Raw genomic sequence first — 16,812 nt, forward strand, 5'->3', positions numbered from 1 at the left:
TTTTTTTTTTTTTCCTGTGGGTCGGCTCTTTGCACCTTCTTCTCCTGGGCATGGGAGCCAGGATAGCGTATCCGGTTGGGAGCCAGGCTGGGTGGGGAGACAGAGCTCCAGTTTGGCCTCTGGCCGGCTCACTGGAGCCAGAGCTGCAAGCCAGCCCAGGAGGGCCAAAGCGCTCCCAGCCAGGCTGGCTGCGGCGGCCACGCGAGCAGCAGAGGAAAGCGGGGAGACCGGATGGCGAGGCCCAGCTCCCGGCCTTGTTTCCATTGTGGGGGTGCACGGGGAGGGCTCTGAGGCGCTGGGCAGGGGTTCTGCGTATCTCTGGCCAGTAGAGGTGGAAAGGCCAAGCTTTCACCTTGGCACCCCAAGATATCCCCCAAACCAGAGCATATAAAGTCGCCTGGAACCCTCTTTCCTGGCAGGGTAGGGCAAGTGCAGGCCCCAGAGCCAAGGGTCCGCCACATGAGCGGGAAACCGGAACCCAGTCGCTGAAGAACCCAGCGTGGTCCCCCCAGGCAAAACTTTGGGGGCTCCCAGGGAACCGGAGGCCTGTGTGCCCCCTTGCCCCTCGTCGCAACAGACTAGCCAGGGGGGACACTGGACCCTGCACCGGGTGCCCCTCCCAAGCGACAAGTCCTGGCAGAGGCAGGGCAGAAGCAACCCGAGGAGCCCCAAAACGCCATAAAATAAAATGAGGGCTGTTATCATTTATGGGGTGTAAAGGGCTGCGCGGGGAATGGCCACAACTTTGCAGGCCCGAGCGCCTTCCAGATGTGGCAGGGGAGGCCTGGAGAGTCCGGCCTCGCCTCCCCCCTTTTCTTCTCTCACCCTCCACCTCCACCCGCCCCACTCCCCGCGACTTCTGCAAAGTTGGCTGTGTTGGGACACGTAAAAGGGGAACCAGGGAGCCGGGAAGGGGCGTCCTCTTTCCCCCCACCCCCACCCCGCCTGCCGGGTTGGGACGCCCTCTGTTGTTGCAGACAGAAGGAACTTCAAAGCCTGGGCAGTAAGTGTGTGCCATAAAGGCCGGGTCTGCGAACTGTCTGGAATTCGGCCCTTAATGAGTTTACAACTGTCCAGCCCCAATTAGGATTTTCCACCAAAGCCATTTCATTTGTTTGCTCTGTCTGCCGCCGATAAAGCGGCTGCGGAAACAGCTCTATTTTATGAGCACTGCCCCCTCAGCAGCGAGGATTCCGGGCTCCACGCGGACCCCCCGGGGATTGGGCTCCCGGCCGCCCTCAGGTAGTGGGGCCCACGCCCGCCGCGGGGGCTTCGGCGGCAGTTCAGGCGGGCGGGAGCTGCTGGGGCTGAAGTTCCTACGGATGGCCAGCAGATGGCAGTGTGGCTCCACGCAAGAGGCTCGGGTGCCGCCATCTCCCGCCGCCGTGACCCTGGGAAGTTCCTAAAATGTCGACCTGACTCGAGACTTCCCCGACTGGGAGCCCCAGATTGAAGGGAACATCGGCCGTATACTTTCGGTACTGTTCGCACGGAGCCGGAAACCTCTTTGGGAAATAAGCAAGCGAGTGGGGCTCGCCTGACCCGCACGGATTTCCCGCACTCCCGGACTCCCAGCGCCACGGGGCTGCGGCTGTCCGGGCAAGCTGCAGGACTCTGGCTCCTTGCGTGGGCACGGCTCCAGGGTCTCCGCCCCCTGCCCGAGACAGGACTCGGGGCAGCGGGGCACGCGGGGACCCCGGCCGACTGGAGGACGGGCACAGGCACGAATGCCCACGGTCCCCGGACCTGGTGACCCCCTCCCGCCCCCCTAGGATGTGCAGAGGGTGCGCGGAGGGCGCGCGCACCGGAGCTCTGGGGCCCGGGCCGTCCCCGAAACCTGCACCCTGGCACAGGGCCCGGTGAGCAGTACCCCGGACTCAGCCCGCTTGAATACGTGACAAATAAAAACGGGCGGGTGAAAATTGGGCACAAAGTCACTCTTGGTGACTGTCCGATGTGGGGCCGGCGGCCGAGTTGGCCAGGATGGGGAATCCCGGAGGACAGAGCAGGAACTGCCTTGGTTATTTTAAAATAAATATGATATTGAAAATAGCGATTAGTAACAGCCAGGCTGGGAGCTCACGTCGTGGCAGCTGCCCTTACTTTATCCCGCTGCCTCATTTCCTCGGCAGTGGAGTTACCGAGTCTGCTCCGGCACCCCTCACTTGCGAGGCCGGGAGGGAGGGGGCCCCAATTTAGGCCTATCGCTCCCCGACCCTGGGCGGGGAACACTCCCGGGAGCCTTCTTGGAGGCAGCCCGCAGCGCGGGTGCAAGGATCAGCCCGGGAGTGCGGAATTGTTTCCGAGGGAAAACGCAAAAGCGAACTGAACAGTTCCAGCCACCCCCCGGGGCCCCGTGAACACGCCGCGTGTGCATTTATTTGGGTTGTAATAGTCTCCGCCAAGCCCACAAAATGTTTACGACTCACGTCTCCGAGCTGTACTCGCGGTAAAGCTGGGGACTGGATTCTGTTTCATAGTCTCTCTCATATTCTCTCCTTCCATCTCTCCCTCCCTTTCTCCCTGTTTGTGTTTCATCTCTTTTTTTTTTTTCTTCTCTGTCTACATGCTCACGCAGGTATTACAGAAGCACGGCTTCATTATGTTTCCTTATATAATGTATAATGTTTCACAGCATCTGACTGTAAGAAGGCTTTTATAGCTTCCCCGAGAACCGCCCATGGCTGTGTATCCAAGCCGCAGGTCTAAAGCTCGATTTGGGCAATACCCAATGAATGGAGAAGGAGCAGGTCGGTGGCGACCGCTTCTCTCCACCGGTCACGGCGGCTCCAGGTAGGTGCAGGCCGTCCATGGGTCTGCGCGCCTAGCGCACGGCTGGGCCGGGCCTCCCTTGCCCTTGGCCGGGGGCGGCTGGCTGCTCTCCCAGCCCCGCTGCCGGGAATGGCTTCACTGCGGCCGGCGTTCGCCCAGATAGGACCCGGCGCCGCCCGGTGAACGCGTCGGGGACCGGTCCGCACCCGCGCCCGGGTCGGGGGCCTTTCTCTGGGCGGCGAACAGATGCGCAGCCGGCGAGGGGCGAGGGTGGGAGACGTTCCGGGAAGCCCGGCGCCCGCTGCGCGCCGCCCGGGCAGGCGCCGCCCGCTGGCGCGGCCGCTAGCCGGGTTAACATTCTTAGCCGGATTTAAATATTGAGGACTATTTGTATATCAAGAAGCAGGAGAAACACGCTCTTCAAATAGGTAGGAACTCCCGGAAAAGCCTTTCTCTAAAGACAGCTCAGCTCCGAAGGGAGAAACGCGCCTGCCTGTGCCGGCGCCTGGTGGAGGGTCCACGAGCATTTCCGTGGCCATGATCACGCGTAATCGAGTGCATTTGCGTCTTTTCAGCTAAATAAATGGAGAAGCAGTGGCTCGAGAACACGCGGATGCAGAGGCCTTATTGAAAGGCTGACTCTGGGCGGCCTTTTCGTTTTAAAACCCGGCCACAGAAGGCGAGAGGGGAGAGAGAAGCCCAGAAACGAAAGGAAGGCGTCGGCGCCCGCGGAACTCGACCCAGTTGGCTGACTTGGGCCCAGAAAGGCCGAGGCCTTGCGGGCAGGTTCCGGATCCGCCTTGGCCCGGACCGAGGAGTAGTGCGTCCTGCCAGGGCCGCTTGGACACGCGCCTGCCGGGCCAACACCGGGCAGGGGCGAGCCTGCGGCGCGCGCACGCAGCCCTCCCTCGGCGGTGTCTGGGTTCCTTCCAGATCTCCCCGAAATCGCTGCCCGCTCGGCCCGCAGTTCGTCTCGCTCGGGACAAGTTCTAATTTACACGCCATCGATACCCGCCGCTCTGTCCTCCCGCGTCTAGACAGATAGCGACGGCGGGGCCGGGGTCTTTTCTCTGCCTCTGTGTCGCCCTAGGAACAATTTATTGGTCTAAAGCTGTCTGATTCCAGCCTCTTTGATCTCCTGGCTTTCTTCTTATTTACTTCGCCTTGCTTTACCTTCCTTAGGTTTTTATTTCCTGCCAGAAAGCGATGCTATTTGCACTTTGGCGGTTTTTCTTCCTATCTTACCCCCTCACGTTATGATTCTGAGCCGCCGTAAAAGGGCATCCTCGGATATTGCTCCTCAGATTCCTGAACCCCGGGGCAAGGGCGCCCGAAGCCCACCTGCCTCAGCAGTCCCCGCACCCCACCCCACCCCCATCCGCACCCATGCCCGGGCCATCTCCTCCGCAGGAGCTGGGGCTCCTTTGCACCCGGGTCTGAACGCTCGCTCAGGCTTTTGTGCTCCCGAGACCCCCTGAGAGGGTGCGGTGAAGAGGGGGTGACCAGGACCCTCTGAAAGTGATAGGAAGCGCTTTGTACACAAGGAACCAAACTCCATAATTTAAAGGAGAATTTCCGGGGCAATTCCACTGAGGTCGGCTTTATGGTGTGCAATCGAGCTGGGCAGTAAAAGGCAGCCTGACCCCGCAGCCGGATTCCGAGAGAGGCCTGGGCAGTTTATGAGGCATTTAGGGAAGAGGTTTGCCCTGCCACACTCCGCAGAGCCGTGGGCAGCAGGGGCTTCGGCTGGTCCAACTCTGCAGGGGCAGGGGGCTGGGAAGGCAAGACCGCGGGTTCGGGCTTGGCTAGAAGGAATGGAGAATAGGATGCCTTCCCCTCTTGTGAGCCGCCCTTGGAAAGGTGAAGACTTCAGAACTGGATCGCTATTATGGAGAAGTCCCCTGCACACCCCAACTTTTTTTGCATCCCCAAATTAAATGGGGTCAGCTGTGAGCTTCCACCCTCGAGTGCCTGGACGCTCCTGCTCGTCTCCAAAACATCTCTAAAGAGTGTTGCTCCTAGACTCCCAGCCCACCAGAAGGAGCGGACTCGGCCCCCAGGGGTGCCTGGAGTGAAGGCTTCCAGAAACTTCACGGCGCTTGGGGCTCCTGGAAAGGATGCGGCCTGGAGATCCTCCAAGCTAGGGGCAAGAGACTCATTCCAGGGGAACCAGGGTTTGCGAGGAGGACAAAGAAATGTCCAGCTGTTTCTCGGGCTGCTGGAGGCCAGCCGGATGCCCAGGAGCAAACGCACAGAGTCTGCAGGGCAGCGGTGTTTGGGAGGAGGGGGGGCCCACATTAATAAATCTGTTGGCAAATGAGGCTCATTAATAGATAAATGTTTCAATGCTTCCTTTAGGGCGGATAAACAGTGCACCGCCCATTAAGGAAAGGAAGCTGGGAGAAGCTGACTTTATTCCAGCCACATGGTTCCAGTTTGCAGGGGCGTTCTCTCTGTAGCTGGAAGCGACACTGGGCCTGCCCGGTCCGGATCGGAGTCCGATCCCGGTTCTTGGCCCACTAGGCCTGGGTGGGAAGGAGACGCGGGCAAAGAGCCTATGTGCCCAGCACCGGGAGCGCCCACAGGGCCAACGTGGAGCGAGTAGGGGACGCGGGTTGCAGAGAGCCACCCAGGGCTGCGTTAGCGGGTGAGAAGGAGACGGGGGGGGGGGGGGGGGGGGGGGGGGGGAGAGACAGGCTTGGTCCGGGGTTCAGCCTCTTCTCGGTCAGTGGACGCGGCGGAGACCGCGCTGGGCCCGCCCGCCGCGGCGTCCGCAAGCCCCAGCGCCCGGCTTGGCGACCGATGGGCCTCTCCCGCAGGGCCTCCGGGTCCGCGTCCCGCAGGGCGCCGCCAGGCCGGCCGGACGCAGGCAGGTCCACTGGCCACATATTTGAGCCTCTTCCCCTTCCATTCTAGGCGGCCGCGGGCCCCGCGGAGCGAGACCACCTGTGAGGGCTGCCCAGATTGGCGGAGGCGGTCATGTGGGCGGTCACGTGCTGCGGCGAGCTCCGTCCAAAAGAAAATGGGGTTTGGTGTAAATCTGGGGGTGTAATGTTATCATATATCACGCTACCTCGTAAAACCGACACTGAAAGCTGCCGGACAACAAATCACAGGTCAAAATTATGAGTTCTTCGTATTATGTGAACGCGCTTTTTAGCAAATATACGGCGGGGGCTTCTCTGTTCCAAAATGCCGAGCCGACTTCTTGCTCCTTTGCGCCCAACTCGCAGAGAAGCGGCTACGGGGCGGGCGCCGGCGCCTTCGCCTCGTCCGTGCCGGGCTTGTACAATGTCAACAGCCCCCTCTATCAGAGCCCCTTCGCGTCCGGCTACGGCCTGGGCGCCGACGCCTACGGCAACCTGCCCTGCGCCTCCTACGACCAAAACATCCCCGGGCTCTGCAGTGACCTCGCCAAAGGCGCCTGCGACAAGGCGGACGAGGGCGCGCTGCACGGCCCGGCCGAGGCCAATTTCCGCATCTACCCCTGGATGCGGTCCTCAGGTAGGCGCAGCCGCTAGACGGGCCGGGCGGCCGGGAGGGCGGGCGGACAGCGATCGCGGAGCGCGCTGGGCCGGGGAGCGCCGAGCCCGGCGGCGGCGAGCGGGCGGCCCCGTGACTTCTGGCGGCGCTGCCTTTCTGGTTTTAATTAGCGCTGAGGCGCCATTGCGTGGAGAGCCCGTAGCATTGTATGTAAATGAGGCTCATAAAACTTTTTATGACCCAATTAATGGGTTCGATCCTCGTAAATTTATTTAACTCCATTTGCCTTGGAATTCTAATATTAAGTTTGTGCGCCATTCTCTCGCTCTTTCTTTCTCTCCCCCTTTCCTCTCTCTCGTACCCTCCTCCTGCTCTCTTTCACCCGGGCTTTTCTTTCTTAAAAGCAATGGAGAGCCCGTGCCCTCCAAGGCCCTTCACAGGCGGGAGGAGCCATTTCAAGGTGGGGGCCGGGAGGGAGCTGGGAGCAGAGGACCCGAGTGCCCTAGGAAGGTCCGGGGACAGGGTCACAAGCTGCTGGAAAGGGAGGGCTCCCGTGGAGTGCTGGCCCCCCAAGGTCGCCCACTTGCCTCCTAGGCCGGGAGGCAGCGCAGCTCGCCTCAAATGGCAAAAGCGTAGCGTTTCCCACTTACCCACACCCTATATTTACAATTTCCCTTTGTCAGGGGGAAGCAGGACATTGTGGAAGCGTAGCCGGCTGGAAAGGGCGGTTGTAAAGTTGGGATCCTGCGCCTCCCCTCCTTACAGAGCTGCCTGTGCGTCCGGCACCGCACTTGGAGTCTTGTGCAAACACTGTGGGAGTGTGGGGCGGAGGGGGACGGGCACCCCGGACAGGGCTCAGTGGAAGGTGCAGGGTCTGGGAGGCAGCCTAGCTAATTAACGCACGGTCCTGTTCGTGTCCCTGTCTGCGTGTCTGTCCGTGTGTCCTCACGTCCGCTCGCAGGGCCCGACAGGAAACGGGGCCGCCAGACCTACACGCGCTACCAGACGCTGGAGCTGGAGAAGGAGTTCCACTTCAACCGCTACCTGACGCGGCGCCGCCGCATCGAGATCGCCCACGCGCTCTGCCTCACCGAGCGCCAGATCAAGATCTGGTTCCAGAACCGCCGCATGAAGTGGAAGAAAGAGCATAAGGACGAGGGCCCGGCCGCCGGCGCAGCCCCCGAGGGCGCAGTGCCCGCCGCCGCCGCCGCCGCTGCCGCCGATAAGGCGGACGACGAGGACGACGACGAGGACGACGACGACGAGGAATGAGAGGCCAAGCCGGGACCCTGACTGCACCGGACAGTCGGGAAAGTGTCTTCAAAAGACTCACTGGTTTTATTTACAAAAATGAAAAAAAATATTAAGAAAACAGTCCTCAACCCACCGCCCCCCCCCCCCATCACCGGCTCTGGCTCCCAACTCTTCTGGAGTCCCCTTGCGAGGACCCCCTGCCTCCGAGGACCTCCAGCAGACACCCCCCTCCCCAACCCTAGGCCGCCGGCCTGCGCTGGCGCGGCCAAAATACTACCTAGCACAGGCCTCGGCGCGAGGCACTCCCAAACTACCTATGGGCCTCGGCCCAGCGGGGCTCCCCTCCCAGGAAGCCCAGACCCTGTCCCAACACTGGCAGACACCCATCACCACCTCCCCCATAACCTTCAAGGACCTGACTTCCTCAGTACTACCTACTCGCCCCAAACTACCTATTTCGTGCTCCCTGGCTTACCTGCTACCTAGTGCCGGCCCCTCCCCAGCCAGGCCCCTGCTGCTTCTGGAGGGCTGCCTTTGGGGTCCCTGAAGCTGCGCTGAGAAGGAGCCGGTTTCGGGGACTAGGGCATTGGCTTCTATTTAAAATGAAAAAAATAATATATTTATTCCAAAGCATTCTAAGTGCTGCAACCTAGAGCCCCTCCTTCTCCAGCCTGGGCACCCCAGGTCAGGCCCATAACCCTGGAGGGGAGCATTCCTGTGCTGGCTGCAGACCTCTGGGTTCGCTTCCACTTAGCAGGATTGAGGAGATGCTCCCAGCCAAGTTGCCCCTCCCCTGGCCCCTGTGTCCTGCTGTCCAGCCATGTCCAATATATACTCCCTGACTTTTCCTACAATAGCAAATACTGTATATTTGAACGAAAAATTTTTGGTGTCATTTGTAGTCTCGGAGCTCATTTGTAAGGCAATGTCTTGACTTGGGAAGGATGTGTTATGGGGTGACTTTGTAGCATGGTGTGTTCACTTGAGCAAACGCTGTAGTGGGGTGGGGAGGTCCGATGCTCTCCCCAGTACCCTGCATCTCCTGTGTTGTCCTGTGTCCCTCTGGCTCCAGCCTGGGGTTCAGGGAAGGCACGCTTCCTGTCTTGCCCAGCTAACCGTGTTTTATGTAACAGAAAAATAAAGATGCTTGGTGACAAAGAAACGTGGACCACTTTATCCAGGGAGCCTGGGGAAGGAGAGGTGCCAGCCGGGCTGGAAGGCAAACCCTGGCTGTGTTTCTGTGTCCAGAAGGGAGGTGGGGAAGCAAAAGTGTCCTAAAGTGTTGGGTGTCCATGTATTGCTATGCATGTGTGTTGCATCCTTTCTTGTGTGTGTTTTTATGTGTGGTTTTTTGATATGTGTAGACATATTTTTGTATGTATGTATTTTGCACTGTATGCACTTCTAGCAGTCCGTCATTGTGGGTATGTATTTTTATGTCCATAATTGTGTGTGTTTCCAAGGTTCCATAATGGTATGTACTCCTATACGTACAATCCTAAGATTGTGTATGTGCATTTCTGATTGGAGATGTTTGTTTTGTGTGTGTGTGCACAAACATCTTCCAGATCCCTTGAAAATGGAAACTTCGATGGATACATCGTATTCCATGGTCCTCCCTGAGAACCTCAATAAATTCCATGAGCCAGCCCCAATCCACCCTTTCCTTTGTGGGGTGAGGTTGTGAAGGGAAATTACCCTAAGACTGTTCCTAGACGCCCCCCCCCCCAAAGCCTTGAACCCGGGTCCAGTATATGAGGTTGGATTCAGGGCGTCTGCAGCAGCCGCCACCCCGCATTCAGGCGTGCTGAGAGCGCCCCAGGGCGCGGCACTGCGGCAGAGGGGTGCAGGGAGGGGCAGGCGCCGCAGAACCCCGACTGTGCAGCCCGGGAGGGCACACTGGGTGCAGGGAAGCAAGAGGGGCTGAGGAAGGGGCGAGGGGCCAGGTGGGGGGAGAGCGTCGAGCAGCGTGAGCTCGGCTGCTGAAGACCTCTGCTCCATCTCCTGCCTGGGCTGGGTCCCCTTCTTACTGCTCTTTCAATAAACCCGGCCCAACCGGGTCTGTAAAACCCGCGGCCCCAACTCGGGGCCGCCTCGGTGGTAAGATGGCGCCGGTGTAAGAGCTGCCTCCTCTTAGTGATGGGGAAAGGGTCATAAATCCGTTGTTGTTTATGAAAATTTACAACTTTGCAATACAACTTTATGAGTTGTTCGGCCCTTCCATTGGCCGCTGTCGGTCATGTGGATGGGAACCGTGAACATGAACTTTTTTATAATTTCCCTTGCGAGAATAGAGCCGCATTCTTTTGCTCCACTCGGTCCTGCCTGCTTCGGAGCTCTGCCTTGCAGCCCGGCTCGGCTGCGCTTTGTCCAGCGATGGCGAGCGAGGGGAGGCCCTGGCCCGGCCCGGCCTGGCCGCTCGCGCTCAAGGTGGGGCGCGCCCAGTTCCCAGCGCCGCCGCCGCCGCTTTGCAACTCGCAACCTGGCTAATTTCCTGCGTCCTCTGGCACCAGGAAGGAGGACGACTAGACTCCCGGGCTGCCCAAGCGACAGCTGTCAGAGGGGCAGGAGCTTCTGGGAGCCTCCATCTGAAGGTGAGACATGTGGGGAGGAGACAAGCAAAGGTGGTGAGACAGCCGGCGGCGCCGGCGGCGGTGGGAAAGGGTATCCGGGGTGACTTTGGACAGGGACTCACTCACCGTCACTCACCTCCAGCCACATTCGTCTCCCCCCCCCCCCCCCATCGCACAATACATCCATACCTCCCCCCCCCCCCCACACACACACATACGCGCACACACTCCCCCCTCCTCCCGGGCTCACCAGGGCAGTAAATGCCCGCCTTCCCTCGGTTGGCAAAGCGCCGTGGCACGGGGGTGACAGCACTTCTCGGATTCTCCCAGTGACCCCACGAAGTGCAGAGGGCAGTGGTCCCTGCGCCCTTTAGTCTCACCAGCTGTTCGGGTTTGGATTTTAATTTTTTCATTCATGACGTAAATGGTTCGAATGGACTCCCCAAGAGCAGGAGGCAGTTCCCGACCTGGAAAGGTGGCAAGAGGTGGAGGGAACGTGAATTTAATCTTCAGGCGTTTTAGTGCCACCGACGCAGCACCTTCGGTTCCGTGTGACTTGGTTTCTGGAGAGAAAGATAGAACCCGGGAGGGGTCGGGGCACGGGACTTACTAATTCGGCCAGAGTCCTCCGCCGATTGCCTGCCTCCCTTCGCATGGTTTTCCGATGAAAGTGCCTGAAGCGCGGGAAGAGGGAATAGGTGCGTGGGTGGAATTCTGTGCAGGAGGAGAGCATGGGGTTAATTGGCTGAATGTTGCTTGGCGGGAAGTTTCCGTACGGAGAACGTTGTGGGGTCAGTGCGGGCGGCTGCGGCCCGCAGCCAAGGTTGAAGGAAGGACACAAACCCGGGCTGGCGACAGGGGGACCCACCGCCACCCCACCCCAGCGCGGAGGGCTGCAGACCGCACGTCCCACTCGCTGCGAGCGGAGAGAGGACTGTGGGACGGCCAGGAGCCGGCGCTGAGGGTGCCGCGGGCGTCGGCTTGGCGTCACACGGGGACACCGGCAGGGACTCGCCCTGGTGCGCATGGGTCCCCACGAGCCCCCGGAGGTCCCGGAAGAGCGAAGAGAAGGGAGCCCGAGGTTCTGGGCTGGAGTTCTTTTTGTTTGTGTGTGTGTGTGTGTGTGTGTTTGCTTTGGGTTGTTGTTTTCCAGTCTTGGGGTAATATCCTGGTATTCGTTAAAGACTTAAGAAGGGACCCGTGGATGTGTGAGGCGTCCGCGCGGGCTGAAGGTGCGCTCCGGGCGGCGAAAGCGGCGCGCTGGCCTCGCAGGGCCGCGGGCCGCCTGACTGCGGGCTGCCGCCGGCCGATTATTTATTGCGGCCGCGCGGGGAGCTCGCTGCTGCCACGCTGTGGCCGTCGCCGGGACCGACGCCAGACGCAGCTCCGCGTTGTGCAGCCTGGCGCGACCGCTGTGCGGGCCCCTCACAAATTCCCCCATTAGAGCGGGGAGAGGGGGGTGGGAGGGGACCTGGAGGGCGGCCTCCTGGGGCCTGACTAGCCCGCAAGCCTCCCACGCCCTGGCCACTCCTGACAAGAGCTGGACGCCGGGCTAGACTCGGGTGCCCCCCACCTCCGTGCAGACGGGTTGCACAGGCCGCCTGGCACGTCATGGCCGCTTCTGTCCAAACTGCGCGTACCCAGGCGCCCCGGGGGCGCGTGCCGGTTCCGGGGACGCACCCGCTTGGAGATTCTGAAATCCGGGAGACCACATGTGGTTCTAAGGCCTGGGGGCTCGGCTGGCCCTGAGAAGGACTGGCTATGGCAAAGAAGGCGACAGGGGGCTGTGGCTCCAGGCGAGGGCCTGTGCGGGGCAGAGGCCGCACCTGGGTGCTACGGGCCTTGGCTGGAGATCCGGGACGGACTAGGGGGGCCTTCCAGGTGCCACCCAGCCACCCACCAGGCCGTCCTCCATGCCGTGGGAGGTCTAGGAGCTCAGTAGGCAGCCCTGGGCAAGGGCGGCCCGTGGGGCCCTGCTCACATCCCGCCCCCTTGGAGAGCAGCTGAAAGGTAAGTGGACTTTCTGTGTGGCTTTGACTGAGAATAGAGAGCTCTGGGGGGTAGCCATTCTCCCCATCCTAGGAGAGCTCCCTCGTGTCCCGGGCTCCTGTTCTTGCCTGAGTGGGTTTCGGCACTTTGAGTGTGTGTATGTATATGTACATACACGGGCACACAGGCACACACACACTCGCACATACATATATTTCCCATGAAACAGCACCTAAGGCTGGTCGGAGAAATAGACTGGTCAGCTGCCAGTGTGGTAGGCACCAGCCTTGGCTAATGCATAGAGATTTCAATTTAATATATATTTCCATCTTAGTGCCTATGGAAGATAGAAATATGTTTTTGGCTCTTAGCTGAGAAAATCAAATTCTCTCGTTGGTTGGGACAATTATTAGATAGAGAATCCAGGCCAAAGCATAACAAATAATAATAAGAGTAATAAACTGTCACCAGCCTCAATGCTGTGTGGGACATGGAGGAATGAAAGTGAAATTATAGATGTAAACATTTATCAACATCTCCAGATGGTTGTTATTTTCGCCGTAAATAATGATAACTTGCTTGAAATCACTGTCACCTGATGGTCTTGTTTAAGAAACAATAACTCAAACACTGTTTTCTTCTAAATAATTCCCTTTTAAAAAATATTTTGACTCCTGAGTATCCATTTTCACCTTTTGGCCCTTTCCTTGGAAAAATAGGAGGGAAATGTCCAACTCTACCCTCTCCTGCAACTTGCCTGGGCTGGGCTGATTGGGGCGAAGGTACAGGCTTCGGGGTGCATCCCCCTCGCGGGTAGCATGGCTTACAGGGGGTCTGCTCTTGGGCTCCGCGGAGGCCACCTTAGGCTAGCCTCTTCCCAGTTTTTCCATTGGGGAGGAAGGATGAGGAGGAAATAAATTGAAAAGCAAGGAAGAGATTAAGGAAGTCGTTGTCAGATTCCTGGGGTGGGGGAGCATTGCCAATCCCTGTAAGCCTGAACCCCATCAGCCTGCCTTCCGCCTGGGTTTTACAGATCTTGGAAGCACCCTCCGGAAATCCAATCAAATCCTATCAATAGTCTTTCTTCAGCCACCACAGAACTGAGGATTTTAAGGCTAATTCCAGGGGTTTTACGAGCCCAACAAAACACTGTTGTAAAAATGCCACATGAACGATATCACATTTTACAAAACGAGATTGATCCGTGTGCTGTAAAAGTCAACTCTCTGGAAGGCACACCTCTCAGGCCAGAGAGCGCAGCGCAGGGCCGGCTTTTCGTGTGCTATCTAGGGACCGCCAGGCCTGGGACAGCCGTAAAAAGCAGTTCAGAGGATTTCTGGAACTGGTGAGACGGCTGTTCCCGCTCCTGGAACTACCGCGGGCAACAGAGCCCAGAGCCGTCCCAGGAAGGACAGGAGGGAGGGCACTCCCAGGACAGTGGGGGCCGTCAGGCGCCCCGGAAACCAAGCCCATCAATTATCCCTCGGCCTTGGGCCCCGCCGAGCTGCTCTCTGCGTCCGGTTCAGCCAGGGGTCCTGTGTTTTCTGCGCCTCTGGAATGAGGATGGAGAGATTCCACATCTGGATTCCGATCCGTCTTAGTTCTGAGCGGTCCTGGCGGCCGAAGGCGAGTTCCCCGGGCACACGGGAGCAGGTCCCACGGCTGACTTTGGAGCTCCGGATCACGGCCGCTCCTCTGTAGACCCCTTTCTTGGGGAAACCACTGGTTTCAGTCCTCTCGGTTCCTTGGAGTCAAAGCAGGACGGGGGCGCACGGCTGGCGGGGGTGCTTAGAAGCCAGAACAGGCACAGGCTGGGGAGGGGAGCCCATCAGGACCCAGACAAGATGGGCTGAGCGTGGGAGAAGGGGGTCGCCGGGGAAGCGCCGGCGTCGGGCCGAGTCGTGCTGGTGCAGGTGGGCCTTCCCGGCTCGGCGGCCAGGCCCAGGCCCTGATGGGGCTGCAAAGGGGAGAAGGAGGGGAGGTGGAGATGGCCCAGGCGGTAGGAGCGAGGAGCAGGAGGGAAGGCCTGGTTTCTCCGAGCCCATTCAGCTCAGGACCCCGCACCCACGGGTAGGGGTGCCCGGGGGAGGGGCAATTTCGGGCCTTGCCGGCAGGGAGCAAAGCCAACCTTGTCACCGCCCCTCCCGGCGGCGCGGGGCTGTCAGGTTCCTGTTGGGAAGAAAATAACAGCAAAATCCAACCAGGCAAAAAGGGGAGGAGGAAGGAGCGGGCCTGGCAAGGCCTCTGCGGCGGCGGCCGGGACCCTAGCACCCCTACTCGGACCTGCTCTGCGCGCCCCTGCCCGGGCGGTGCCCGCCGCTGGCGTTCGGGGAGAGAGCCGGGAGGGCTGGCCGTGCGCGCCCATTAATCTGCCGGGCGGGCGGCGGGCGGGCGGGCTGGGGGCTGTTTGTAACTTTGCTGCCTCGGTCGCCGCGGTCCCCGGGGAGCGGGCTCCGGCGCTCGCTCCCATTGGCCGCCGCCGCGTCAGCTGGTGCGATTTGCTGCTGTCGCTTTTGGCGTTCGGCCATCCAGAAACAAACCAGTTCGATGACTACTAATAGTTATAGCCAGATGTACTAATACACAACAAATCACAGTCCTGCAGAGGGGCGCGCAAATGAGTTCCTATTTTGTGAATCCCACTTTCCCCGGGAGCCTGCCCAGCGGCCAGGACTCCTTCCTGGGCCAGCTGCCCCTCTACCCGGCCGGCTATGACACGCTGAGGCCCTTCCCGGCCTCGTACGGGGCCTCGAGCCTCCCGGACAAGACGTACACCTCACCTTGTTTCTACCAACAGTCCAACTCGGTCCTGGCCTGCAACCGGGCGTCCTACGAGTACGGGGCCTCGTGTTTCTATTCTGATAAGGACCTCAGTGGCGCCTCGCCCTCGGGCAGTGGCAAGCAGAGGGGCCCCGGGGACTACCTGCACTTTTCTCCCGAGCAGCAGTACAAACCCGACAGCAGCAGCGTGCAGGGCAAAGCCCTCCATGAGGAAGGCACCGACCGGAAGTACACGAGTCCTGTTTACCCGTGGATGCAGCGGATGAACTCCTGCGCGGGTAAGGCATTTCCCTGCAGACCCCCCCCCCCCCCCCCAAAGAGAGTGGAGGGAGAGAGGGAAAGGGGCAGCTAAGGAAGGAAGGAAGGAGAAGGAAACGGAAAAAGTGAGAGAAAGTGGAAAGAGAAATAGAAAGGAGGAAAGAATGAACAAAGTTTCTTTGGTTTTGTTTTTTTTAAGAGGTTAAAAAAAAAAATCCCAAATGGACCAGCAGACCGTGGCAGAGAGAAGGCAGGGTGATAGTGTCCATATGATGTGGCACCTTAGGAAAAGGGGGGTCACTGCCACCCTATGTGAGACCCGTGTTAGAAGCAACCTGAAGAGAGAGGAAGAGAGTGGGAACCGAATTGGAGGGAGTGCCTGCCCACACTGCATCCTGGTAACACCCTGCTCAGATCCCCAAGCTCAGAAGCCCTTCCACACTGGGTCAGTGATAACTCCCCTTCACTGCCTACCCTCTCTCCTTTCTGTCCTTCAGAAATCCAAATAGAGGCCTCCATCTGGACTCGGCCAGTGTATCCCCAAAGCCACATGCCCAACCTTAAGTTCTCTCTCTCTCTGTTTTTCTCTCCCTCTTCTCCCTCCCCTCCTCCCACTTCCACTCAACTGCTCACTCAGAGCTAACTTCTGCTTCTTTCTGAGCCCCTGCCTGAGCCTCACACTCCCAGCTTGGGGGAGCCCTGCACGCATGGGCCTCTTTGGCACAGGAAAGCACAACACAGCCCTACATTTCCAGAAGCTCCAGGCTACCCCAGCTCCATCTTTTTGCCCCTGGTTTGCAAAAACTCCACAGGAAATCCTCTTGCCCTTGGAGCAGGAAAGAACCTAGTGTGGATTTTTAAATATAGTTATAGTGTTTTGTTTTAAAATCTACTTGTTTTTCCAGAGGAGCTCAGCATTTCTCAGAAGGGCCACATAATTTGGGGGGTGGGAGGGGGGAGGATTTGTAAGGATTTGACAGGGCTGACCATTTTTAACTTTCCAGGGAGAATGTTGAGTCCTGACATGGCTGGCCACAGTAACATCCTCACAGATAACCGTGTGTGAACTCGGAGTATCTACACTACTCATAAAATTGCACACCCATTTACCCCCAGACACACCCCCCAGCCAAACAGGACTTGGGTGCCCCGAATTAAGAATGCACAGTCTTTTCTTTCCTTTGTAATGGTTTTCTTATGAGGAAGATTTTTGAAAAACAACAACTTCCTGTGCCAAGTCGTTTTAGGTGGAAAACATCTCGCTTGGTATGAAATAACCTTCTCCCATCCAGCGCGCTTTTAGCCTTAGACAGAGTGGGAGAGGCTGGAGTGGAGGGGGCTAGTTTTCAGCCCCGAGTCTCGGGGAACGGGACGCGCCGGCTGGTGCGGCCGCCCAGACCCCCGTTTACCGGCTCCCGGCCATTTCTGCCCGCAGGTGCTGTGTACGGGAGCCACGGCCGCCGAGGCCGCCAGACCTACACGCGCTACCAGACACTGGAGCTGGAGAAGGAGTTCCACTTCAACCGCTACCTGACGCGGCGCCGCCGCATCGAGATCGCCAACGCGCTCTGCCTCACCGAGCGCCAGATCAAGATCTGGTTCCAGAACCGCCGCATGAAGTGGAAAAAGGAGAATAAACTCATCAATTCCACGCAGCCCAGCGGGGAAGACGCAGAGGCGAAGGCGGGCGAGTAGACGCCTG

At 59.2% G+C, this 16,812-nt stretch overlaps 2 protein-coding genes across 2 annotated transcripts; both read left to right on the top strand.

The window, feature by feature from the left end:
- Positions 1 to 5,609: 5,609 nt before the first annotated feature.
- Positions 5,610 to 8,671, top strand: HOXA7 (homeobox A7). Its single transcript, XM_004484811.5, has 2 exons — positions 5,610 to 6,276; positions 7,217 to 8,671. The coding sequence occupies exons 1-2, from the start codon at positions 5,898 to 5,900 to the stop codon at positions 7,525 to 7,527; spliced, it is 690 nt and encodes a 229-aa protein (XP_004484868.2). The 5' UTR covers positions 5,610 to 5,897; the 3' UTR covers positions 7,528 to 8,671.
- Positions 8,672 to 11,926: 3,255 nt separating this feature from the next.
- Positions 11,927 to 16,810, top strand: HOXA6 (homeobox A6). The gene is made up of 2 exons (XM_004484804.4): positions 11,927 to 15,130; positions 16,546 to 16,810. The coding sequence occupies exons 1-2, from the start codon at positions 14,689 to 14,691 to the stop codon at positions 16,803 to 16,805; spliced, it is 702 nt and encodes a 233-aa protein (XP_004484861.2). The 5' UTR covers positions 11,927 to 14,688; the 3' UTR covers positions 16,806 to 16,810.
- Positions 16,811 to 16,812: the final 2 nt, after the last annotated feature.

This window comes from Dasypus novemcinctus, chromosome 5 (genome assembly GCF_030445035.2).
Source record: "Dasypus novemcinctus isolate mDasNov1 chromosome 5, mDasNov1.1.hap2, whole genome shotgun sequence".
Classification (NCBI taxonomy): Eukaryota; Metazoa; Chordata; class Mammalia; order Cingulata; family Dasypodidae; genus Dasypus; species Dasypus novemcinctus.

What these genes read in the sequence shown, in the direction of transcription:
- HOXA7 (XM_004484811.5), top strand. Translation starts at nt 5,898, where the DNA reads ATGAGTTCTTCGTATTATGTGAACGCGCTTTTTAGCAAATATACGGCG. An exon ending in CCCCTGGATGCGGTCCTCAG is followed by an intron (nt 6,277 to 7,216) that starts GTAGGCGCAGCC and finishes GTCCGCTCGCAG; the next exon opens with GGCCCGACAGGAAACGGGGC.
- HOXA6 (XM_004484804.4), top strand. Translation starts at nt 14,689, where the DNA reads ATGAGTTCCTATTTTGTGAATCCCACTTTCCCCGGGAGCCTGCCCAGC. An exon ending in GCGGATGAACTCCTGCGCGG is followed by an intron (nt 15,131 to 16,545) that starts GTAAGGCATTTC and finishes TTCTGCCCGCAG; the next exon opens with GTGCTGTGTACGGGAGCCAC.